General features: G+C 45.1%; 1 protein-coding gene across 11 annotated transcripts in view; it reads left to right on the top strand.

Annotated features, from left to right (window-relative positions):
* The first annotated feature begins 6,111 nt into the window (after positions 1-6,111).
* FGFR2 (fibroblast growth factor receptor 2) overlaps positions 6,112-24,934 on the top strand; it is a 79,939-nt gene continuing 61,116 nt past the window's right edge. For 2 of the 11 annotated variants that reach the window (XM_030950995.1, XM_030950988.1), the window contains exons 1-2: positions 6,112-6,560; positions 10,811-11,067. In XM_030950995.1, coding sequence (XP_030806855.1) covers positions 10,893-11,067 — 175 coding nt within the window. In that variant the 5' untranslated portion in view covers positions 6,112-6,560; positions 10,811-10,892. Of the gene's footprint in view, positions 6,561-7,425; positions 8,618-10,810; positions 11,068-24,934 lie in introns of those variants that run through there. The other 9 variants (XM_030950992.1, XM_030950993.1, XM_030950996.1 and 6 more) reach the window with 7 other exon arrangements.

Genomic DNA, 24,934 nt, shown 5'->3' with positions numbered 1-24,934 from the left:
GGTTTTCACATAATGAATCCCAGTGAATATTTAACTAAGTCTCCCCTGTAATCAAGTTTCTGGCCTCTTTACTTGTACCCACAGTGCAAAACATTTCCTGACCCATTGAGTTCAGCAGCCCTGGGAGTCTCCAGCAGGATCTCTGCTCAGCTGGCATCAGGAGAGCAGCATGAGGATTTTTGGGTTTTTCTCATCCAGCAATTGCCAACACGACCTTTGCTGTCCTTTAAGAAATGGAATCTGACCTCAACTTGGCTGTCTAAATCAAAAGCAGGCCTTCTCTTCAAGCCCTGAAATATGGCTGTGTGTTTATACATATATGAATATTCATTCATATGCATATGAATATTCAGTAATGAAAGTCTGGATTTCATGCAAAGCAAGCTTCCCTGCAACCCTTTATTTAAAACAGAAAAGAATGAAGGAGAAAAGGGTGTTTCTGGGTCTGTGGGAGCAGAGAAAAGGACACTAGGTCTGAGTGTGGGAAACCTTTCTGTGACTTCACTTTAAGGAACTCCCCATGCCTGTATCAAATTGTCTTTGGATTTTATCTGCCTGACCATCACCTTGCCATCCCATTTTTGGGGACTGCAGCTTGTGAACCTGGTTACAGAGTTAACAAATGAGGGCTGTTAAACCTCGATGTTTATGTGGAGACCTTCTTGGGCAGATCACTGGCTGCTCTCCAAGGCAATCCAGTGAAATTGTGGGTACCACAATCACCTGGCAAAGTGGAGGAGGAGGAGGCCATCCAGTGGGGACTGGAGCTGATAAAAGGCATGGCTTTCACTGAGAAACACACATAAAGGAAGAAGCAAACTCCTGTGAAAACTATGGTAGGAGATAGGGAAGGGAAATCATGTGCAAAGGATGGGGAGAGGAGAAAGAATATTAACTGTCTGTAGAATGCTGACTCGAAAGATGTTTGAGGGTAAAGAAGAATGAGGCAGGGAAATAGTTGTAGGCATTTAGTGCTTTATTACCCAAGGTGGGAAGTAGGAGAATTACTTTTATTTTATATTTTTAACTGCTACAGAGTGACTGTGCCTGCTTGTGTCTGCACCTGGGCCTGTGGGAGAGAGAACTGGAAACACAGAGCTTGGCACTACAGCAGAGGATTTGGGAAGCAGGAGGGATCTGTTGGGATTTGGAGCTGTGGGACAGCTGGGTCACAGCACCCTGCCCAGAAAGAATAGAGTGCCCACACTGTGGGTTCCTGCCTTCCAGTTTCCTGCTCCTTCCAGGGTTTAAACTGTAACACGAGCCCTGGTGTGAGGCTGACTTCACACCTCCTGCTCCCAGGCTGTGCCTGGAAGCTGGAGCACCTCTGCTGAACCCTGCGGTGTCACCAGAGAGGAATCTGATCTGATGTAACACTGCGGGGGAAGCTGCCACAGCCACCAGCTGGTCCAGTGAGACACAGGGCTCCAGTAAAACAAACCAGTGGGTATCGATCAGCTGGAAACAGAAACGAGAAGTGCTTGGGCCAACAAGCAAAATATACCCAAGTTCTGTAGCAGAGGGAGAAAATTTCTTTGCAGCCTTTGTCTTCTCGTTTTTACAAGTCTGGCTCTGTCTTGCTGTGCCCTGCTCAGCACTCAGAAGTTTATTCACAGGGTTTCTCTGCAGTCTGCTTTAAAGGAGCTCCCTGTTAAAAGATCTTCTCCAATGGATGATGCTTTCCACTGTTTAGAAATTACACTGTTCCCCAAGAGCCAGGGGTGCTCTACCAGGACAGTGTGTGACAAATTCTTTATGAGGGAATACATAATAAATGGAGGATTTTCTTTTATTTTGATTATTTAGTATTCAATATTTGCATTATGGAAGCGCCTGGAGGTTCCAGCTGAGATCAGTGCCCTATTGTTCTAAGCCATGCATAAAAACATGGTCAGAGATGAGGAGCTTACCATCTAAATAGATGAACTGGATAAAGGGTGGGAGACAGGAAGCATCTATTATTCTCATTTCATAGCTGGAGAGCTTGGACACAGACAAATTAAGTGCCTTTCCCAGGAAAGCCAATGGAGAAGGGCAGAAATCATTGAATGTCCAGGATCCCAGTGTAATACCCTGCTCAAAACACATCATATTTCCTGTTTAAATATATCTTGCAACACTGTAATGAAAACAACAAATATTTGTTTGGAATATTTTCCTTAAGACACACAAAATGAGAGGAGCAGCAGAAAGGTTACATGGCTACAAGGCATTACAATCCAAGGGGAGTGTTGATACTCAAATGCCATTACAAGACATTGACAAAGCAGCAGTCAAAATAAGATTTTTTTCTCAACTACTTAGCTTTACTGCCTGAAGAAGCATTTCCTAGAATATTCAGCTGTTCATAATGTAGAGGAAGATCAAAAATTGATAGACAAAAGCACTTAATTTGCCCCCTTCTCTATCTTAACCAAAATGAGGTTTCCTTGTTTGATAAACACCCAGTAAAACTATCCTTTGATGGGCCAGGAACTGCAGTTCCCCCTTCCCATACACATTTTCCTGCAAAAGAACTTGGTAGCCCATCTGCTTCACATTTTCATGGATAACTATTGGATTTATTTGCATTAAGATAATTAATTGTTATCTCAATTTTTCAGTTTATCAGCCTCTTGAAGTAATACTTGTTGAGGGCTACTATGGAAGCCTCTCTTTTAGTAGTAGCTTTTATTTTAGAACAGGATTGGTCTTTTATGAAATTACTTTTCCCTAAGACACTGAAAAATCTAGAGAGCAACTTTGCCTGTCTTTGAAAAAAAATATTTTCAGAAGTGGGTTCCTATGATTTGCTTCTTGGTACCCTAAAAAAAAAGTTTGAAGATGCCTGGAAAGAGAACCATAAACACTTTAGAAACCAGGTAAATATTTTAGCTGCCAAAGTTTGGGTTTAGACACTTAGCTTTGGAAGAACTTCAAAGAAAAAAATTAGAAAATAAAAAGAAATCTTAGACAAGCATTTAATCATATCTAGCACAGGCAGGAGAAATTTTTGGATGGGACAGTTGGAATAACAGGGAAGAATTGTTGATTCCCATTGTCTTTCATGGAGAAAACCCTCGGTGATGTGTGTGGTTGAATTTGGATCTAGAGTTTCTCCCCATAGACCTCTAAGACTTGAATGTATGGGCTTTCATTTTCTTTCATTTTTTTCCTAATTTAACTTCCTGTATTTTATTCCTGTTTTCATCAGATGGAGCTGTGGCATGTTAGCAGGTCCTGCACCAGGAGAACAGATCAGTGCTGCAGAACTTCCATCCCCGGGGTACCCATGGCCTCCCCTGCCATCTGTGTGCACCGTGCCAGGAGCCAGGGCTGCTTCCTCGCTGGAATTCCGCGGAGGAGCCGGGTCCCGTGGAGCCCTGGCTGCCCTGATACCTCCAGCACTTGAAAGAAATGTCAGAGAGTCTGTGAGGAGTAGAACTGAGAGCTCTCAGTAACTCTGCGCTGTGCTTTTTTCCGAGGTGACTTTTCCCACATCACTCGGAGGGGCTGGTTGCCCATCTCACCCCATCTCTCGAGCTGTTTGTCACCTGCTGAACCTTCTGCCTTCATCCCTTCCAGCTAGGCTTTTATGGATGAGCTGGGCTCTGCTGGGTCCAGCCCGGGAGCAGCCCGAAGTCAGGCACATCTTCACCTTACCCACCAGGTAACAGAAATGTTGGGCGGGATGAATCCATCTCCTCCCCTCTGCGTGCCCCTCGCTGGGGATTTGGCCGAGCCCAGCTGTGCCCTCGCTGCAGCTGGAGCAGGGCTCGGACCCTGCCCCTGTTGAACATTAACTGTATCCCTGCCTGAGTGCAGAGGGAGGACCGGAGCTCGGCTGACAGCAGCGACAAAGAGCTGGCAGGGCTGAAAGATTCAATTTAACTTTCTTTCTCCTCCCCCGCTTCCATATGCGAGGGCACACAGCGCTGTTCCTGCTTTTGAAACTTGCGGGGCAAAGGAGCATTGGTGTCCTCATTTTCCTTCCTCCCTATTGATGTATCATTGCCAGGATGAAAAAGGACGTCTCAAGAGCTTTTGAAAAAATGGGTGACTACTCAAGACATTTTATAAAGGAGGAAGAATGGGAGAGAAAATAGGACTCGGTAGGGGGTAGAAGGAGCCTGAATGTGTGCCTTGTCTGTCTATTCTTTCGCCTGAAACCTGGAGCTGTTGTTCCTATTTCAGTTCAAACTGTCACCTTTAGTTCATGATGGCTTTACTGCCCTTGCTCCTGAACCTCAACAGATTGGGGCTTATTTACCTATTCACACTCTGCTGTGGAACCTCATTAATAGGCTTATTAGCCACACCATTCACGTGCAGGAGGGCTCACAGAAAGGATCCCAGCCACTTTGAGAGGAGGAGGAAAAAACTGTAAAGAGATTATGCTCTCATTCAGCAGCCTAACTGCTATGAAAGGCTCCCTGGGCCCACTGAGATCTCTTGAAGCCTAAATATGATGACAGAATTGATCTCCCCCCCTTTAATTCCAAACATGCTTCTGCTTTTCTCAGATTGAGGAGCTGGGCTGTTGTGGGCCACTTTAGGAGAATGTGGCTCATTTAAGAGAAAAGGCTGCTATTGATAGACTGCTATCTTTTCATCCTCCAAAAGAATAAATTCTGACAAGTGCTTCCAGACCTTGGAAATAGGTGTTCTGATTTGTCATTTTTAGTGGAATGCTTCCTTTTCTTTCAGAGTATGCAAAGATATCGATGAATGGGGAAAGGTATTGCAGCTTCCTGTGCCAGACAATAATTTATGTGAGAATGTGTTAACAATGTTTTCAATGGGCGATGGACATGCCCGGTGCTGGGAAAATTGGATCTTGACTGTGACATCTCAGCTTCTCAATTAGAACATTCAGATGTCTGTTGCTTTAGGAACAACAACAACAGAAAAAAAAAAAACCCACAAAAACAAAAAACTAAACCTGTGTTTCCAATCAATTACAAATTTGTCTGCCATTCCTCATAAAGACTGCAGTAGTGGTGGGAAAATACATGCTGGGAGGTAAGTACATACTCAACAGAAAACTTCTTTTCAAGTTTTTGGTGTCTAGGTGTGTGTAAATAGTCTTACACTATGATGTGTGGCCTTAGTCCTTGAAAATCCCCTTGATCAATACCGCACACAACATATAAAATGTACAGTAGAGCTTAAATAAAGTAACATTAAATTGATCAACACTGATTAAATTTGAGGCAACCACCACTTATTGATTTTGTTGTCAAGCTGACTTTACACAAGTAAGCATTACACAGACTCCATATTCAAAACCTTTTAGTTGATGGTATCTAAAGCAAATGTTTTATTAAGCAAGGATCAGGCTAAGCTATATTGAATTCTGAATACCCATATTATGCAATTTTAAATCTGTGTGTCCAAACAAATGATGTTTGCATAACTTTTTGACAACTTTTCCCATTTGGGCACCACACAGGTATTAAATGTGCCCTGTCAGACCAATTGACGGGGCAGCTGGAATCAAGCTTTGGACTGAGAAGCCCACGAGGATGATTTTTGGGGCGGTTGTTATCCGACCACCCTCTCTAGATGGAACTGGCCACAGGCCAGCCATGGCTTCTGAGCCAGAAACACTTCAGGAGAGATTTCGAGGACCGCTTTTGAGCTGGTACCATTGTAGTGTGAGGATGCAGATGCTGCCCAGTGCCGGGGTGGCAGCGCCGCAGCCCGGGCTCACCCTCAGCCGTGGCGCTTTCCGCGCTCCCCACCTTTCCTTTCCTTTCCAACCCGCTGGAAAACTTTCAGCGGAGCGCCCGTCCGGGAGCTGCGCGGGGTTCCTCCCCTGCAGCGCCGCGGTGGCCCCGGGATGAGCTGTCCCGCTCCCCCGGGCAGGCAGCGTCCGGAGCTGGGAGTCCCGCTCCCCTCCTGCCCCTCTCCGGTGCCGCCGAGCGCTCCCAGGTCCGCGCCGCGGGGGCATCCGCGACCCTCGGGCGGGGTGGGGGCTCCCGGCTCCGCACCCCCGAGGGCCGGGCGGGGGAAGGGGCTCGGCGGCGATTGGCAGAGCCCGGCAGCGCCGTCCAGGAAACGGCTCGGGTTGCAGCGGGGGGAGTGACCGGGGGAGGAGGAAGGAGCCGGAGGAGTGCGCCGAGAGGGGGAAAGGGGGGAGAGAAAACCCACCTCCCACCCGAGGGGGCTGTCGGCGTGACAAAGCTGCGGCGGCTCGGGGCGGGCGGCTGGATGGAGCGGAGCGGGACCCGCGGCGCGCTGCTCGGCGATGCCCGCGCGGGGGAGGAGGCAGCTGGCGCCGGGCACGGCGGGCTCGCCCCTCTGAGGCGGTAGCCGCTGCGGCCGAGCCAGGGCACGGCACGGGACGGGGCGCCGGGCCGGCTCCTGCCTCGCCTCGCCGCCCTCCTGCCTGCCCCGGGCGCGTCCCGCGGGGGATGCGCGGCGCTGCGCCGCTGCGGGCTCGCCAGCCGGGGCCGCCCGCGCAGTGACCGCGGCCGCAGTGCCGGCAGTTTCGCCCCGTCCCGGGAGCCGCCGCTCGGCACCGCGCCCCAGCCCGGGAGCCGCCGCGGAGCGGAGCCCGCCCGGCGCTCTCGCCGCAGGTAAAGGCAGCGGGCGGGCCGGGGAAGGGGCGGCCCCGAGCTGGGCTGGGGGGGCTGGGCTGGGGGTCCCGCCGCGCTCTCGGCGCTGTGTGCCCGCTCCACCGGGGTCGGGGTCCCCCGGTGCGGGCTCGGGGCGGGATGTGCCGGTGCGGGGCTCGGGGATCCCCCGGTGCGGGGCTCGGGGCGGGATGTGCCGGTGCGGGGCTCGGGGATCCCCCGGTGCGGGCTCGGGGCGGGATGTGCCGGGGCTCCGTTCTGCTGGAGCTGCGGGTCGGGTTCTGGTCACTCGGTGGCCGCTGCGGTGCGGAGGGAAGCCCGAGCAGCAGCGCTGTTCCCCTGCCTTCCCTGCATCCCCGCGGGTGTCTCTGGGGACGGTTCCAGCGGTGACAGCAGGACGGGCAGCACGGGCTGAGGAAGGGGGGCTCGGCCCCGGAGCAGCAGCCCCAGCTCGGTACCGGTCCGGGCTCGGAGCCCGGTGCTGCCCCGCCGTGCTGCGGGAGCACAACCGCCCCGTCTGAGATAAGGGGGGAGAGAAATCAATGAAATATATATTTAAATGCAAAACGGCCCCTTCAAACTGGGACCCATTATGCGTTCGGTGTGAAACGCTATCAACATTTAAAACTTTATTGTCTCCTTTGTACCAAATCCCTGTAAATCTTCCACTAGCCTTTTCTCATTTTCATCTGAAAAGCCTGTTTGGGCTGAATAGACAGCAATCAGCAGCCTCTGGACTTCTCCCGCTCTCTGGAATGTCAATTAAAATGCAGATTTTTTTCCCCCCCTCCCCGATCTCTTGGTGGCAAAAGACTTGAGAAAAACAGGATAGTCCTGGAAAGCAAATGAAAGAAGTTCAAACAATGAAAAAGTACTGAAGCTGCCAGCCGGTTCCCATTAGTCCTTCAGAATTAATGTTTAATAGCTGTGATGCTCAGATTTGCTTGGAGATTGAACTCTGCTGAAGAGTCTTGTTAGCTATATATGTGTATATATGTTTTTATAGACGGATGTATATTTCTGCATTTTCTGTCCATACACAATTCCTCTGTCAATGGAATCGTGTACATAAAGCTGTTAGCTTTAAAGCTTCATCTACCTGGATTTTTCTGACGAAGCTACTGAGCTTTTAGAGCGCTTGAGGTCTCTTTGTGGAGGGAAGATCCATATTTCACTCCGATTTTGCTATTCCCCGCCTAATTGAGAAAGATGCTGAAAAGTTATACAGTGAGCAATGTATTGATTTGGTTAACATACTCTACAAATCGTACTGTCCCTGGGGAGTGATAAACATCTTATAAACAACAATGCAAGTAGATTAAAAAGAACACTGAGCATTGAATTTAATTAATGCCACTGCTGAACAAGTACTACTTGTTTGTGTGTGCGAGTGTGTTTAAACTGAAGTACAGCTTGGAGGAATTTGGTTGGGCTCCCAAACCAGTCTGCTTTCCCATGCTTGTCAGTTTGGCAAAGAAAATTTGGGCAGGTATGTGACGAGGTGAAAATTGACTTGATGAGCGAGTGGCAAGGAGAGCCATCAATCATTGGGGGCTGACAACTCCTCCCCAAAGTGTAGGCTGAGAAGAGAGACACAGTTCCCTTTCAAGGGGAAAAATAAACACTACGTGTGGCTTTCACTGAGTCTGAGACTCCAGGAGGGATTATGGTATTGTAGTCAGGAAGCCAGAATTGTGGAGGCCAAAAAGCATGCTGGGGCTGTGTTCCAAACATTGAGATAGAGGTACATAATTATCCAGCACAGGAGGTCTTTCCAGGGACTCGTCCCCCAGCAACTGTGGCTATTAAACTACGAAGAGAATTTGGTTTCGTTACACCTTCGCTGGACTCCACTTCTTTTGGGAGAGGGCAACCCTTGAAGCCTGTTTGCTGTCCTGGTGGTAGAGTGCTTTGGCTCCATGGATGGGTGCAGAGCTCTGATTTTTGCGTCGTTGCACCTTTGCAAGCCGGGATTTTGGGTTTGCTGCTGCCCTGTGGGTGAAGAATCCCTTCTTTCTGCCGGCAGATGTTGAGGTGCAGGAGGCAACAAAAATTTTCAGGTGAGGAGACGCGGGGCCAAGTAGCCTTGTGCCGCACTTCAGGCTTTAGGATGAGGATAGGAACCACAAATGTGCTTTCAGTGGGGTTTAGTGTAGCCTGAAAATCTGAAACGGCAGGAATGTCAGTGGAATTAATGCTCTTGGAGTCTGAAATACACGCTGGCGTTCTGGTATGTTTTCTTTCTGCAAAACCATGATGGGATCTTGCATTTATCAACTTAGACTTTAATCGGAGTTTACAGGATGATTTATGGAAATTAAATCAGCATTACACCCAGGCTGTTAATTGGGGGTTTCTACCCACTTTACAGCTGGATAAACTGAGCTGCAGGGCTGTGGCTGCCAGACAGCAGGGAGGTGGGCAGTGGAGCTGGGTGGTGGCATCCAGGGGGGTTTGCTCCACTCCTGCTCCACACACAGACTGGCCCCAAAGACAGAGCTCTCTTCAGCTCTACACCTGCTCTGTGCTTATTTAGAGAAGGGCTGGGCAAGCTCTTGGCAAATGTTTGTGCAGTGGTCTGGTGGTGTTTTCACTGGAAATTTAATGGTAGTTGCTAGCTTGTGGTCTGGGGTGCTGGAGCCAGGCTGAAATCTTTGCAGGAGGGACAGGGCTTTGAGGTGATACCAACCGAGCTGGGAAAAGCTTGCCCTGAAGTAGCAGGGATTCACCTTGTATTGTTTTCCTCAAGTGACTTATTTATGCCATCCAAAACCTGTTTCTACCGACTCCAGAAGTTACTGTGTATCGTACCCAAGATAAAAGATGCCTCAACAGCATTTGTGAACTTTGTGGCAGCTAGCACAAGGCTAATAAAAATCAGAATCAACTTTTTAAATGGTTGGCTTTATAAAAGGAGAATCTGTGTCCCTGTTTCAGCTTGTTGAGGTACCACACCAAATCCCAATGACGAGTTTGGAGAAGGCTTACTTTATCTCCACACTCCCTTACTTTTTTTTTGTTTTTTAATATTCAAGTGTTGAGGACAGGAGGGAAAAAGAGGTTTTGTGTTATTTTTTCCCCTTCCAGAAAGCACTCTCCAAATTTCAGTTGAGTTTCATCACATCTAAGATGAATCATTGACCAGATTAGAACAATTGCTGCAGTTGCTTGTTTTATCCATTTACTGAGGTTTTACTTTTATTTCTGAAGCGGAAAATCAGGTCTAATTTTCTGCTTGAGCTGTTAAATCACCCTGTGAGGAGGATGCTCTTCTGACCCTCACCTGGCATCATCTCAGTGTGGAGGCAACAGGGTCCCCTGAAGGGAGTGCCAGTTCTTTTGGTGCCACTTCTCTGTTAGACAATGGCTGGATTGCCACTTAACTCCATCCATTTAAATTTGTTTTATTGTGAATAAGATAGACTTTTTTTCCTCCCACCTCTGAAAAATATATCTCAATAAGCATCATTGAGAGACGGAGCAAAGAAAGTTTTGTGCACATAGCTTGGCATGCATGGATGGAAAGTGGTGCTGGGCAGGTCTCCTGTAAAATTGCAATCTGTACCATATTTTATACAGATTTTAATTGCCTCTAATGCAGCGTAGCAAACCAATATCACTGCAAAGACTTGAGCCTTTCACCTGCCCAGGACTCAGGGGCTTCTGAAGGACACTAAACTGAGTCAGAAGAAGGTACATCCATGGGGGAGCTGAAAGTCCTGAGTTGAAATAGTCTTACAGATTTTTCCAAGTCTAAGCAGTATATTTTTTCAACTGTTTTTCTTGTGGAAAATTACTGAATTCCTGCAAATTCATCTGGCTGCAGAACTGCCTAGGTGAAGGAATGAAAAACAAGGCAAGCTTACATAAACCTTCAAACAATAACAAGAATATAATTTGTATAATTGTGGTAATTTTGTAGCATTACAGGTTATGTGCCTGCACATGTGTGTGCCTCTCATTTTTGAAAACCTGTATGTTTTTCTGTCAGTAAAATAGCTCTCAATATGTGCTGAGAAGTGATTTTGTGAAAACAAGGAGGACTTGGTTACGCCTCAGGTGATGATGGAAACTGCTAACAGAAGATGAAAAGTCACTCACTTTTCACATATTCTTGAAGCTGGAAAACTATTTTTCCCGTCCTCCTGCTCCCCTCCCTCTCACCTCAGCTCTGTTTGAGGCTTTATGAAGGTTTTTGGTTTGTGTTTGGAGATGTTTTTGCTGACAGTGTTAAATCTCTCTCCTCCCCGCAGCAGCAGCCGTCGTTCCAAGGGAGGAGGCATTACCCTGGCCGAAGGCACAGCTTTCTCTCCATGCTTCTCTAGAGGTGCTCAGATGGGATTAAAGTCCACATGGAGATATGGAAATGGACCAGGAATTTACTCTAAAAAGATGGTCAGCTGGGATTCGGGTTGCCTTATCTGCCTGGTGGTGGTCACCATGGCTGGACTTTCCCTGGCTCGACCTTCATTTAATTTAGTTGTTGAAGACACCACGGTGGAACCTGAAGGTAAATCACTCTCGAATACTTAATTCCTTAAAAGAAGTTAATTTTAAATGCTTGGTCATCTGAAATAGCAGTCAAGATCTTTCCATGTGCTCTGGTAAATCTAAGGCAAGGAACAGAGCAGCCCTGGAGAGTTACGGTTTCTGACTTTCCCTGCTCTCGCCCAGGCTGTGTTTGTACAAGCGTGAGTTTGTTTATTCTTGTGCAAGCCAGTGGTGTCAGTGATTTCACTTGGGACTGTCATCACGTTGTATAATCAAAGTGTAGAGATGAAAGTTTTCAGGAATGGGTTTTTAAGGAAACCAGTCCGTGGCACTTTCGTGCTGTTGTGTGTTGCTGTCTCAAAGAGCGAAGTGGACGAGTGGCTGCTGCTCTTTGGGATTGTCTTAACCTGAGGAGTCCAGAGAAAAATGAATCTTGGTAGTTTTCGTTTGTGAATGTTTAGTTTTGCTAGGCACTCCGCAGAAATGCTGTTGCAGCTTTGTTGGTGTTTGTACTCAGGACAAACTTCCAGTGTCTGGATCACAAGTTCTGAAGGTGTGAATCTTGAGATCTCAATAGAAGGGCTGGAGTTTATTGCTGTGAGAGCAAAGGCCAATCTAGACCTTCACATTGAAAGACGTGTTTTGAAAAAATCTCCTATTTTAAGCCTGCACTTGTTGGTATGTTCTTCTAGGTTTGTCTGTTCCTCAAGCTTTGCAAAGTGGTTTTCTTCTCTAGAGTACTCAGGAGGGGCTTCTTTTTTATTGTTGTGGGCTGATTGTGTTGAAGAATGATTTTGCTGTGTTGTGCTGGATCATTGCTGCTCTCTGAGCATCTGGGAGAGGAATTGAGGCTTCTTTCATAAGGTTGTATCTGTCTTTTGGAGGAGTGATCACAGATCCAATAACTCAGCTGTCAGGCTGATCTAATAGTCCACAGAGCATTTCTGACCTGGCAAGCTTGCTGCAGAGAGTTTGGCCTTTACACATTCTACTACTCATGTCCATGGACGCAGCTTGGTTTTTATTTAATAATTCTTCATGCAAAACTTATTTGTTTCTATCCACTGCCTCTAAAAATAGACGTCACCAGCTAACGCATTTTTAGAATCCACTCCAAGTACATTTTTATTGATGGCAGGGGATGAACTATTTAGAGATGATGAGCCCTCTTCCCTAGCAAATGTTCCCGAAAAAAATTTCTCAAAGAATAGCAATATTGTCATCTGTCAGCCACAGAGATTGTTGATAGCAAAAATGCTTGTGTTTTTTTTTTTTTCTTTTGAAGGTAACCTGAGATTTAAAAAAGAAAAAAAACCCAACTCTTGTTGCCACTTACTGTATGATTTGTTAATTGAACATCTGGTGCCTTTTTGGCTTTTCAGGAGAATGACAAAATCATGAATAATTCTGGTTTCAGACTAGCTTTGTAGTAAGGTCCCCTAGTTTTTAGGGTTAAGTCAGAAATACTGTATTTGAAGACTGGTGAAGTGTTTTACAGGAAGAAAAGTAATACTTCTTGAATGGTGACTGATAATTTTGCAACTTTTCGGGGAAAGAATAGCGTTTATTATTTTGGAAAGCACAGTTTGAGTTTGTCTCTTACACACTGAATGTGTTGGGGGTGGAATCTGGGTTTTATCAAAGAGTAAATTGTTAAAAAAGATTTAAAACTTCTTTCCTGGGCAGGAATGTTACTGATGTGAAACAATTTTAGATGTGAGAACCTAAATCATTACCAGAAACAAGAAAAAAAATCAGAAAACGCTTCTAAGTTAATAGCATAATAAGAGCTTTTATGCTGCAGAATACAGGGAATTGTGTGGGATTTATATCTGAGATTTGGGAAATAAAACCTCCTTTATGTATTTCATGAAACCCTTTGATAAGAAAAAACAAACCAAAACGCAACCAAGTTTTTACACAATCACCTTCTCTGGGTTCTATCACTGCCACCCACAAGCTCTCCAAGCCCAAACCAAAAAGAACCCTTCAAAAGATCTCTTCAAAGACAGAGCAGACGTCTTTTTTAATTTAGTAAATGCCAAAGCGTTTTGGACACAGCTAATTTGGGGGGTCAGGTGCTCCAATAATGTAAATCTTCAGTGGGGGTGCTGACTGCAGTCATTAGAGCTATGGCATTTCATGCCAGCTGAGGAGGTCGGCAGGGCCGTGACCTTTGGTGACATTTGCTGATCTGCTCCTGAGTCTTCCTTCACAGACATGCCCTGAATTGTCTGCATTCATTTATTTATTTTTAATACAAGGTGCTTGGATTGTTATTGGTTATTGTCTTAGTGACTCAGACTATTGGAAAAGCTGTACACAACATTAACAGGAATTGAGATTTGTTCCTCTGGGTGTAACAGAGAAAATACCTTCTCTCAGCTATGTGTAACTTTAGGGGCATTTGAAATAATTTTCTTCAGAGTGTCTGGCTGTGTATAAAAAATACTAAAGTGTGTGCTTTAGTTTAGGCAGTATTTATCTAGCAGAGTAATCAGCTGATGGATATGTGCAAGATGTCATGCATTAAGGGGGTGCTGTGCTTTTTGGCTCTTCTCAGTCAGTCTTGAGTAAATAAATCTCCCTCTGTGACCATTGGGTATTACTCTGCTCCGTATGAAAGTGTTTACACTGAAAATGGCATCTTGATCCATTGTGAGTGGTAATGCTGGTGCTGATATTGTGGGATCCTGAGTGTGGTGGATCTCAGCTGTGGTGCTTTATTCCCAAGCAGTGATGGCAAAACCCGGGGCTGTTGAGCTGTGTGAGCAGAAACAGGACCTGTAGGACTTCTGTGGGGACTGTCAGCTCTCAGATTATATCTCACATCAAGTGTTTACATACATGTTTTTCGTCCTAGGGGAGCAGAGAGACTTTTTCTGCTTTTAAATATTTAGAAACAAGCCTCCCCCAGCGTGCACAAAGGCAGCATTCTCTGAGCTGTGTGTGCCCAGGCCTTTGATGATAGCCAGCGTTTCACAAGGGCTCTGACCGCACACATGGGCTCAAGGCTTACTTTGTGAACTGAATAATTAGTTTAGACATATATTTGATAAATAGTGAGCTCTCCCTTGACCTCCCCTTGCCCAGGCTGTGTGTTATCATCCTGCTGGGGAGCTAATTTGGTCTCTCACCCTCATGCAATGCCTTGACACTGTTCTTGGAGTACCCACTCGGAGCCCCCGCCCGGTGTGGTGACAACGCGTTTCAATTCTTTTAATTTAGGTCAAATTTCAAGGGATTAATTTAAGCTTTCCACAAGGGACAGCCTATTTCTGTGTCCTGTGGAAAACACAGTAGTTCAGAGTGGTCCTAAATTTGGGAGGTTCCCAGGAGCAGCAGGGAAGGGGAGAGATCCCCTTTAAGGGGTGATGTGTGCTTATGGTGGAAGTGAATTATGGGTTTTTCTATGGGATTTACTCAGTCATAGCCACTCGCTGACGCTAAACAACATCCAAAAATAAGTATGTTCAGCACAGCACCTACAAAAATGTTGAGTCATATGAGCAATATACCTTAATTTTTGTCAAAATGTTGGCAGTGCTTAAAGATTAATGCCACCTGTGGTCACAGTGGTCAGCATGTCCACTTGGAGATCCTTCTTTAGCTGCTGTGACCTGCCTGGGGCAGGATGTGGGGTTTTGTGAGGTGCTCCAGTGTGTGGAGGAGGGATGCTGTGGTGGTGGGATGTGCCCTGTCCCACTCCCCATCCTGGGGTGTCCCCATGGGTCATCCCCAGCCAGTGCCACCCTGCCGAGAGGTCACAGGGCTGGGGGGACCCTGCACATCCGTCGTCTTCCTGGGACAGAGGTGGTGTAGAAGCACCAGAATGCTGCTTCTAGTGTGGTAGGAAAAAAAATAAAGCAAATGGTTCACCCAGGGTTCCCTTTGGGCTGTTCTATTTTGGCTTTTTCTTTTTCAAACGAGAGCAGCGGCTTTGATATCTGCAAGTTAAATTAAGAATTCAAACCTATTAGTTAAATCAGAGTCGGCTTTATCTTTTTAATTTCTTTTCCTTTTAATTTTATTTCATGGAAGGGCAATTATTAAAGCCCATTATGGAGGAATGTGACATCCCCACAGCTTCGGGTGAGGGCTGGCTGCCCTTTCAGGGATCTGGTTCAGTAAGTTATTTGGCCCAGTACAGGATTTGCTAGCTGAGATTCTGGGGAATTGTACAAGCAGCCAGATTAAATCAGTCTTAATGTGTCCATTCTGTGTTTAAAATCTGCAGCCCTTCAGCAGGGGCATGGTCTTGAGCTTCAAACTAATTGGACATGGGTAGGGTTGTTATTTACAGTCAGTGTTGATGAGACGCTGGGAGTTGGTAGTCTCTCAGTGTGGCTACTATTTTGCAAAGTAGCAGAAATAATTGCATGTTTTAGGCTTATCTGCCATACAGCTGAAGCTTTTTGAAGGAGTATAATAGTTATTAACTTTTGGGAATTTGATTCCTTTAGTGAGGATTTGTTTTTTTGGGTTTTTTTTTTTTGAGCCAGAAGATTTTCAAAGATGCTGAGTTGTGAGGTTTTTTTATCTTTTTATTCTTTTTTTTAAAACCACTTGTATAGATAAAACTCCAAACCAGTGCGGCCGACTCCAATGAACGCATAGCTTCATATTTCCTAATATTAAAATAGTTCTTCCTTGGCAGGGAAATAGCAACAAATTTCAGACCATAGCAACTTTTTTACAGGCAAGTTTGAAACCTCTGAAAGCAGAATTTACAATGAAAATGCTGACATCTCCAGTTATGCAAGGTTGTGTATGCATGAGAAGATGGACTATTGTGGTGTTTTAATAATAACCATAGCGTAGCCCTTAATGAGCTTATTTCTATATCCAGCTTCCCAGCTTCACTAGAAATGATCTTTAAATGGCTTTAAACAAAAACATTCAGAGATTAATGTTTTCTTAAAATGAGTATTTAGTTTTGGATTGGATGGAAATGTTAGAAAAATACTGAACTATGTCTTTTTCTCTCATTTGTAGAGAAAAATTCCTTATTGGAAGTGTCAGATTTTCAAGTGTTTAACATTTTGAGACTCTTCAAAATTGAATCTTTAGAGTGGAAGAGACTTTCTTCGAAACAGCGCTCCTGAGCAGTTTAAATCTTGTGTTTTTAAAAGAACCATCACCCACTTTGGCAAGTTATGTCTTGTCTGTGCGTAATAGCACACCTGGTTTGACTAGGGGAGAAAATTTATTTCAGTGTAATTAAAGAAGTGCAAAATTCAGGCTGAAAAGGGACCATGAATCCCAGCTGGACAAGTGGGAACATCTTCTGCAGAGGACACTGATTTGTGTTGGTGGGAAACAGGGCAGTATTTGGTTTGGCATGGAGCCTCTCAGTGTAAAATCATCCTCTGAGCAATTTGGGGACTGATTTGGAAGTGAGGCCTCTGAGTTTGGGTTCAGCACATTGCAGGGTGTGTTTGCAGTGGGTTTTTTTGGGGAGATTTGGCACAGCATGCTCCCCAAATCACAGCCGCCGTCTTGCAGTACCAGGGACTAAACTGACTTTTAAGCTGATTGAAAGAGAAGTTGGAGCAACTGAGCAACTTTGGAGCGACTTTGTAAGAGTCAGATCTTAAATAAGGACCAGATTTGCAGGAGTTCAGCAGCCAGCAGCTCCTGTTATAATTACGAAACGTGCGCTGGGAGTGCCAGAGCTGTTCTGGAAGTTTGGCCCTTCGGGTTTCAGTCGGGGCTGGGAGCGTCAGCAGAACTGCCTTGGCATTTGCTCCTTGGGGACTGTGCTTCCCAACCAGGACAGCTGCAAAACAAGATTCTGTAAGAGCAGTGGATTTTTTTTAATGTGGATTTTTTTTTTAACTTTCAAAACCACCTTATAATACGTAAACCAATTATGTATGTTTCCAGATTGTCCTTTCCCATCTCTTAATTACCACTGGTGGTTTCTTTGGTGGTTTTTTTCCCCCAAAGAACCCTTTTTTAATGGTTTTGTTTTTCCTGGACTTCTGAATATCAGAACACCTGATACTGGAATGTGTCTTGTGGGCTTCATTTTCTGCTGGTTTAGGTTTTTGTGCCTCTTGTCACCACATAAATGCAATTATCCATATCAAAGAAAGGGACAGAAAGCTGAATTCTACAGTGCTGCTTTGTTCACTTGCTGTGCTATTATTATTTTAATTGTATTTTTAAAGTGACTGTAAGTGAAAGCATTTGGTGAACCCCAGTGAAGCTGAGGAGTTGAGACCTGACCTACTTTCATTCCCCTCCTCACACGTTGCAGGTTGTGTGTAATTATTGCTTTTCCTCCCCCACAAAAGAACTGGCTCATCAGTTTGGGACACTGACCCTGTCAAGCAAAGCCACAAGAACTGGGAAGAGGGGAAAATTCCTTTGTACCAAAGAAATGGCTTGCATTTGTGAGGGTTTACTGGAAAGGGAAATGTGTTGGAGGACGGGAAGGGAGAAAAATGAGCATGAGAGGCTGGTTGAGAACAAGAAAATCATAGTTTGGTTGTACTTGAATTTTTTTTTCCTCTTAGCCGTTCTGTTTTGAATAGAGTTTTGTTACATGGAAGGAAAAGGTAGGAGAAGAGTTTTGTGACACCTCAGGCTCTCTCCCACGGGACTTGTGTCTGGTTCTGACTGGGGGTTAGAGTGGGATGCTGTGGCTGGGGATGCCTTGGTGGGCTGCACCCACCAGGACAAGGCTGGAGGAAGTTCCATTGTGGTTGGACAGACAGAAATTGATCAGAACACTATGCGACAACTTAGTTTTTAAACTGTAATGAAAAGTTGTGAGGTAGAAAAAGTCATGCTAGGCTTCCTTTAGGATGGGCTGTGTGGAGAGGTGAGCTGCTGGCAGGACCTGCTGCTGGGCAGGAGCAGAACCTGCTCTGGGAGACTGGCTTTGCAAGTTTGGAAAGTGCCCGGCTCAGTGTTGCAATATTTAATTTGTTTCAAGGAAAGTAACATGACATCTAATCCTAAATGCCACCTGACAGTTCTTGAAAATAATTTTTCACGCCCAGTTCAAATTTTGAGTAATTCTTGAGCATGGTTCTGTTAAACATTGTTTATTTATGAAAATTAGTGCTGTTGAGATACTACAGTATTGAAGTACCCAGATTTCCCTGATACTGTTTGCTCAGCAGTGTAGCACAGGTATTTCAGCCGTGCAGGATTAACATGGAGACTCTCCAATAAATCTGCAGTGAACCACAGCTCAGTAATAGCTCTTCTGGCAATTCAGAAGGTTTGAGCACTCTTCCATTAGTGTGGCAAAGTGCCCAGGAGCCACTGGTACCATCAGGAGTGATGGAGGTGTCTGGAATTTCAGGTGGAGCATTGTGTGCCACCTGGAAGGGCCGGTAGCTGCCTGGCTTTTCACTTCAGGGCTCTTTCTTTGTCCCCACTGGAGATTGTCCTCTGTGTGGAGCTGGAATGAAACAAGCTATGATGCCTCTTGCCTAAATATTGCTCTGGGTTGAAAGGGAGCCTGGTATGCCTTGAGGCTTTGAAGTGTTTGGAGAATATCCCATGGTTTATACCCCTGTGTGTTGTGGATGGGACTCTCCAAAATGCTGAGAGGATGTTTTGGGGATATTGTTTCCAGTGCCTATTTTCAAATCCCGTTTTAGGAAGTGGGGGGAGATGAATTTCAGGGGAACAGGCAAGATGAGACTTCCAGACGAGCTGCTAAAATTAAGAGGATTTGTATAGTCAAGTAAAAATGGGACCGTGTACAAAAGAAACAACTGCTGACTTGCTTGTAGGGAATCTGAATAGATGTTCTCTGCATCCAGAACTAACAACTGCAACATTGAATTGTGCAATTTTTAACCTCCCAGTTGTAATTTATTTCTTTTGCACATTGAGCAGTAATAGCCTTGAGCATGGACTTTGGCAAACCTGGAAGAAAAAGGTTCTGTTTTTATGTTTGGATCTATGCTACGTTCTGTTCAGGTTTTATGTTGCTCTTGAAATGCAAATAAAGAATCTGAAAAAGTGCTACAGATTGGAATAGATGGAAGAAAATACTGAGCCCAAGAAAAACCTTTTGCAACCAAATATACGTGCTTGTACGTTTTCCCAAGGCTGTATATCTTATTATGGAGCCTTTCCCAAGCACAATTTAAGGCTGGGTTGAACAACAGGAGCTGGTTTAATTGCTCTGCCACTTGGTTACATGCAGAGTTCAGTCAGGGAGATTTGAAGTTCTGCTCTTGCTGAAAGAAGAAACAATAAGAAAATGTTCTTAGTTTCAAATTCTGCTTTTTTAGAAAGAAAAGATTAGGTTTTTTTTCAGCTTTTCATTTGAGGTTCTGGCAAAACGTGATTAATTTCCCCTTTGTATTGTATAATAGATTACATGAGAAGACTCTTCTGTAATGAGTTTGAAGAGCAGTTAATTATTTTTGAGATTGTGTTACATGTGTCTTAGGTTTGTTGTACTCCTCAGTTCGCTTAGCAGAGAGACTCCCACTCTGTTACTTAAGGCAGATGGTGGAGTTTATGGCTTGAACAGAAGTGGTCAAGATTTGGTGAATGCTGGAACCAAGCATTCACATCCTGAAGATGGCCTTTAGTTTCTCATCAAACTGATGATATTACAGAAGGCAGCACAGTAATTTTAGGGGGTTTGGTGTGGCTTCTCAAGGTTGGGGGTGCTCTTTCCCTCGATGGTTGCCAAGTCTTTGTGCAGAAGCCATCCTGGTGCTTTCCTGTTTCTTGCCCTATCTGCAGACCAGTTCCATGGTGCTGCTGTGTAGAGAACCCGTCACCCTGCAAGGAGCAGGCTGTGCGGAATGGGGACAAACAGGAACAAGTGGCAGGGCAGTTCCCAGCAGCAGGAGGTGGCCTCGCTGGTCTCTCTGCTGTTTACTTTGAACTTGGCATGCTCTGAGTCTTCCCTGGCCTGGCTTCCAGCAGCACAGAGCACAGGGCCAAGCCCAGGAGCATGTGATACTCGGCGTTTTTGACGCAGGTTGCGCGGTTCTGCAGCCGTAACTCAACAACCACGGCTATAAAGACAGGTAGGAGCAAGCAGGCCACGAGCTGTAGGAATTTTTCATCTCTGCACGAAGCCTAGACAAGTATAATTTCTTTCTCTTTGGGATTGAATCTTTCCTTAACCACGGGGTGGGTGAGACACATCCACCCAACTGCTTGGCTTGGTCAAAGCCCTGATGAAAATTTTCATGTCCCTCACCCTGTGCCAGCCAACATCCTCGTGGGGTTTGGTCCCACTGCCCTCCTCTGCTGGCTGTGATGAGGTCTGGGTGGCTGTAGCCAGGGCCAAATGCTGCCTGGGGACTGTTCCCTGCTGACCCAAGACAGATGGGATACAATCACATGGGGATAATTTTTGGTTTTAGCAAAGGTTTTTTTCTTGTCCAAGGAGTACACAAGTGGCAAAATGCTTTGCTGCTCACCAGAATTTTTTATTTTTCTAAGCCTTCAAAGCTTAGGAAAACAAGATATAGTGCAGTGTAATATTTTCCCTTACCCATGATGACATTGGCAAGTTATTGCAATTGGAGGAGATTCACTTTTTTTTAGATGGTTTTAGTATATGTAGCACTCAGTAGGAGTTGACATGGTCCAGGTCAGTGTGGCTGGAAGCTCCACACTTGCTGGAGCACCAGCCACGTATGATGTGGCAACTTTATTTTGCAAATGTTCATTTCCAGGGCAAGAGGATTATTCCTGTTCCTTACGTAATTTTTTTTTGGTTTTGGTCTGGTTTCATCTCTTTACCCATCAGATGATTATGTCCATATTTTATAAGGATAACAATACTAATGAACATGCCAGGAAAAAGTTATTTTGGAGAATCTGGCCCTTTGTTTCATGAAAGTCTGTCAAATAGAGCAGCCCAGGGGTTTCTGTTAAAGGAACAAGTAAAGATGTAGAATCTGCTACATATTTATGTTTGTAGCTATCATAGATAGCTCTTTTAAGTTTTGTACTTAAAGCCTTTCTACAAGGCCCAGATCTTTTTCTTCAGATTCGAGCAACTAATGTTTTTATACATTAGATGGAGGGGAAATGATTCGTGCTCTTTGGAGTCTTGTTCAGGGACAAGGGATTTAAAAAATAATAAACTGTTAGTGTTTTAAAATTCTGGGAGGAACTGTAGCAATTTGGAAAGTGTTTTATCAGAACAGAGACTTCCTGATGGTGCCTGGCAGAGGCAGAGCCGGGCAGAGCTGGCAGCTGGCTGATGGTAGCAGTACCAATGGGACAGCAGGAATCCAGTGGCTTTGGAGCAGCTGATGGATGAATTGCAAACACTGTTTTGTGCCCCTTTGTCTAAGGAGCCTTTGTTTTGCTGTTGGCTAATGGGAGATGGTCACCATGGCCAGGAATGACTCTCTGCATTCTTAAACTGGTGGCTGTGTCTTTTGCAGGCTGATTTTATCATCCATTGTCAGAAGAGGCCATGGAGATCCTCTTGATATTGGTCTGCCAGTTTAAATTAAGAGATAATCCCATCATTTTGTCTCTGGGAGGTGGGTGGGAAGGCTGCACACCTGGCTGGTGATACCTGGGCTGCCTCCTGCAGAGAGCCTAAAGCCTTGGGCTTGACTTGCAAAGTCATGAGACCTATTTGACATCCCCATTCCATGTTGTTCATCCACTGTGGTCTTGCTGGACTTCCTTCAATGACAGGAGAACCATGAGGAGGGGCAGGAGAAGCAGCAGCAGTGGTGGTGGTGGTGGTTGGCAGCATGGTGTTCCCTGTGGGGACATTCAATTTTGCAATGAACCTTTTGGATTCTTGACAGGTCAGGTCTGTTGACCCTTCTGGGCACACTGTGGTGAGTGTTTAGTTATTTACTAAAGCCTTTTGAAGTGAAAGTGGCTTGATGGGGTCTGAGGCTTTTGTGTTCTGGAGAGTTGTGTGAGAATCTTTGCTGGGGTTAGCTATTAGCTGATGGTTTCATTATTTGGCTCTGTAACTAAGTAACTAAATGACTTGAGACTTAAGATAAGCAGTTCTTTGTTAACATTTTATTAAATGGAGACTAATAATAATGATAATAATAAATCTAAAACCTAAGGAAGTATAAACCTCTCAGTGACCGAATTTGGAACAGAAACATGATTTGGAATACAATTGCATATCTTAATAATCTGAAATAGAGCAGTCAGAGTGTCCCCAGTCCTCTATTGTGGTCATGGCTTTTATACAAACAGTCTTTACTCCACTTGATGGCTGGATGGCATAAACCATGCTGTGAGGCTGTATGAGCAGGCAGAGAAAAAGTTCACCGCTGTTTATTTAACAGCAGCTTGGTTTTCCATGGCAGTATTGTTCAACAGCTCCACCTATAAAGTTTAAACACATTGTGTGCACCACTGTTACAAATAAGGATGTGGCTGAGAGCAGAAAATAGCAGAAGCAGTGTCCCCTGTCCTGCAGTTTTTAGGAACACCCAGAGTCATTCTGCATGTGCCTTTGTTGCTTGTTTGGTGTTCTAGGGGGTGACAGACAGGTGTAATTCACGTCAGGTAGTGCACCTCTGCAGGAGGAACCAGTGCCACAGTTACAGGATTTGCAGGATTTGATTAAAAAGGATTCCTATGCCTCCTTAGATGGTTTGGAGCTCCCTGCAATGAGCTGGGACATCTTCAGCCAGAGCAGACCACTCAGAGCCCTGTTCAGCCTGGCCTTAAATATTTCCAGGGATGGAGCATCCACTGCCTCTCTGGGCAACTTGTGCCACCCTCATTGTAGAAACTTCCTTATATCTAACCTGACAAACCCAGCAAAGGGCTGGTTCACAGGCCTCTGGTGATGGCTGAGGGTCCAGTTCCAAGGCAGAGCTTCCAAAAGGGCTGGAGGAGCTGGATGTGATAGCAGGTCATCAAGCCTTGCCTGTGGAGCAGGGACAGAACCCTGCTGTCAGCCACAGGGGAGCTGCTGGTTTGTTGGTACAGCATGGACATGAGTTCAAAATTTGTCCCTAAATTTCAGAGCAGTTCAAAAATCTCATGTAGTGTCCCAGGGAGAGTTAACTTTGCAGCATAGGTTGTTTATGTGCTGCTGGGAATTTCTGAACAGTTTGAACTGGTTGAGTTTCGCAGTGAAGCTGTTGGGTGGATTCATGCCTCAGAATCCCACCTGTTCTCTGTTTGCTTTTGGGCACCATTTCAAACCCACACTGGAAAAAAGTTTATAGGCAAACATTATAAAAAGTGACAGTCTTAAGTGCTGCTACATTCTAGTTTGGCAACACAAAGGCTTACCTGAAATAACTCACAATTTCCAAACATGACTTCATTATATCATGACAACACTTTGCTGCATCTTCCATGATACTCTAAAGTGAAAGAAATGGAGGAGGATAATTTATACCAAATGCTAATACCTGTTTGAAACTTGTTTTTCCTTTAGTGTACTAGTGATTTTATTTGTAAAAGGTATTTTTTTTAATTGTAGTTTTGAAATAAATTACTATTCTTAAGTCTGGGTTTGGATTTGTGTTGAAAGACTCAGTGCAAATTTGGAGTTAGTGATTTAAAAAGAGATGAAATCAGAGATGTGATGTTAAAAAATGATTTTCATTTTAATTTCCTTTTAATTGTGTGTGGGCTCATCCTGTGAGTTTCCTGGCACTGTTCAGCAGAAGGCTCTAATGCACTTAAAGGAGGTTTGAGGTATCATCACCCAAGGTGGCTTTTAAAGAAGTTTAAACAGACATTTTTAGACTCCAGTACATTGCTGGCACAGTGTAAACTCTGTAAAAAATTTTTTTTGCAGGTAGCGCATTACAAAAAAGTCTTACTAACTTCAAAGTAAATTAGGCAACTGGCATCAGGTACCTTTTTTACTTGACAGTAAAATCTAATTAAAAAAAATTCTCAAGCAGACTCAAACACACTCATTAGTAGGGTGAAATATATGTAGAAAGGAGCCCATGCTCCTTCTGGAAATTTGATTTCTAAGAGCATACTGTAGCACTCAGTGAAACACCTGCATTGCAGACCTGTGGGTTCATGACTGTATCAGCAAGACCGAATTAGTTTATAAGAGGTATAAATCTGTATTGGAGCATGTCCTAGACTCTTGAGATGGAACTCTGCACACTAGGAAGTTTAGAGACCTTGTTATAAAATCTAAATCCAAGAAGTTTACGGTCTCTGTAACTGGTTGTGTTGGGATGGGTTTCATGTGCCACCTTGGTGTGATGTGTGTGTCAGACCTGTTCTTTGAGAAAACATGTTTGCCCTAATGAAAAAGGCGGGAGAAGCTTTGATAGGGCACATTCCTGTAATGACAGGATTGCAGGATGAGTGGGAGAGAAATTGGGTCTCCAAGTCCATCAGTAGAACCTGATACCTAAATGTATGAGTCCCCCACCATGCTGGACCCTTCTGGTGCTCATGGAGTCATATTTTGAGTTGGAAGGGGAGCCATGGAGACCATCAAGTCCAACTCACTGTTCCTTTCAGGGCTGCACAAAACTCAATTACTGACAGAGCTTCAGCATTTCCAGACTCCCATCTCCAGGCCTGCTCAGATGTGGTGCTCATTTCAGGCTTCCCTGTTAAAAGTGTGATACAAAAAGTGACAACCCAAGGAGGAGAAACACTGGCTTCAGGGTTTTGGCATTCTTAGAAGGAAGTGTGGACATCAAAGAGCCACCTTTTGGTATTCCCTGAGAGTCCCAAGCAGCCAGAAAGGTGTTTTATTTATTCCTAGGCACACAGTTTGTGCCTGTGCAGGGCAGGACGTGTCCGGGTTGCGCGGGGAGCAGCTGTCTGTGCGCCCTGACCCTCCCCATGAGCAAACAGAAGATGCCTCTGTGCTTCTTTCCTTTATTTACCATCCCTGCCTCCCTTGGTGAGGCCCTTGGGACAGAGATAGTGTGGTGGTAGGGACAAACCAGTGCCAGAAG

The sequence above is a fragment of the Camarhynchus parvulus genome, chromosome 6 (assembly GCF_901933205.1).
Source record: "Camarhynchus parvulus chromosome 6, STF_HiC, whole genome shotgun sequence".
NCBI classification, from domain to species: Eukaryota; Metazoa; Chordata; class Aves; order Passeriformes; family Thraupidae; genus Camarhynchus; species Camarhynchus parvulus.
This window is presented reverse-complemented; position numbering and strand designations above follow the sequence as displayed.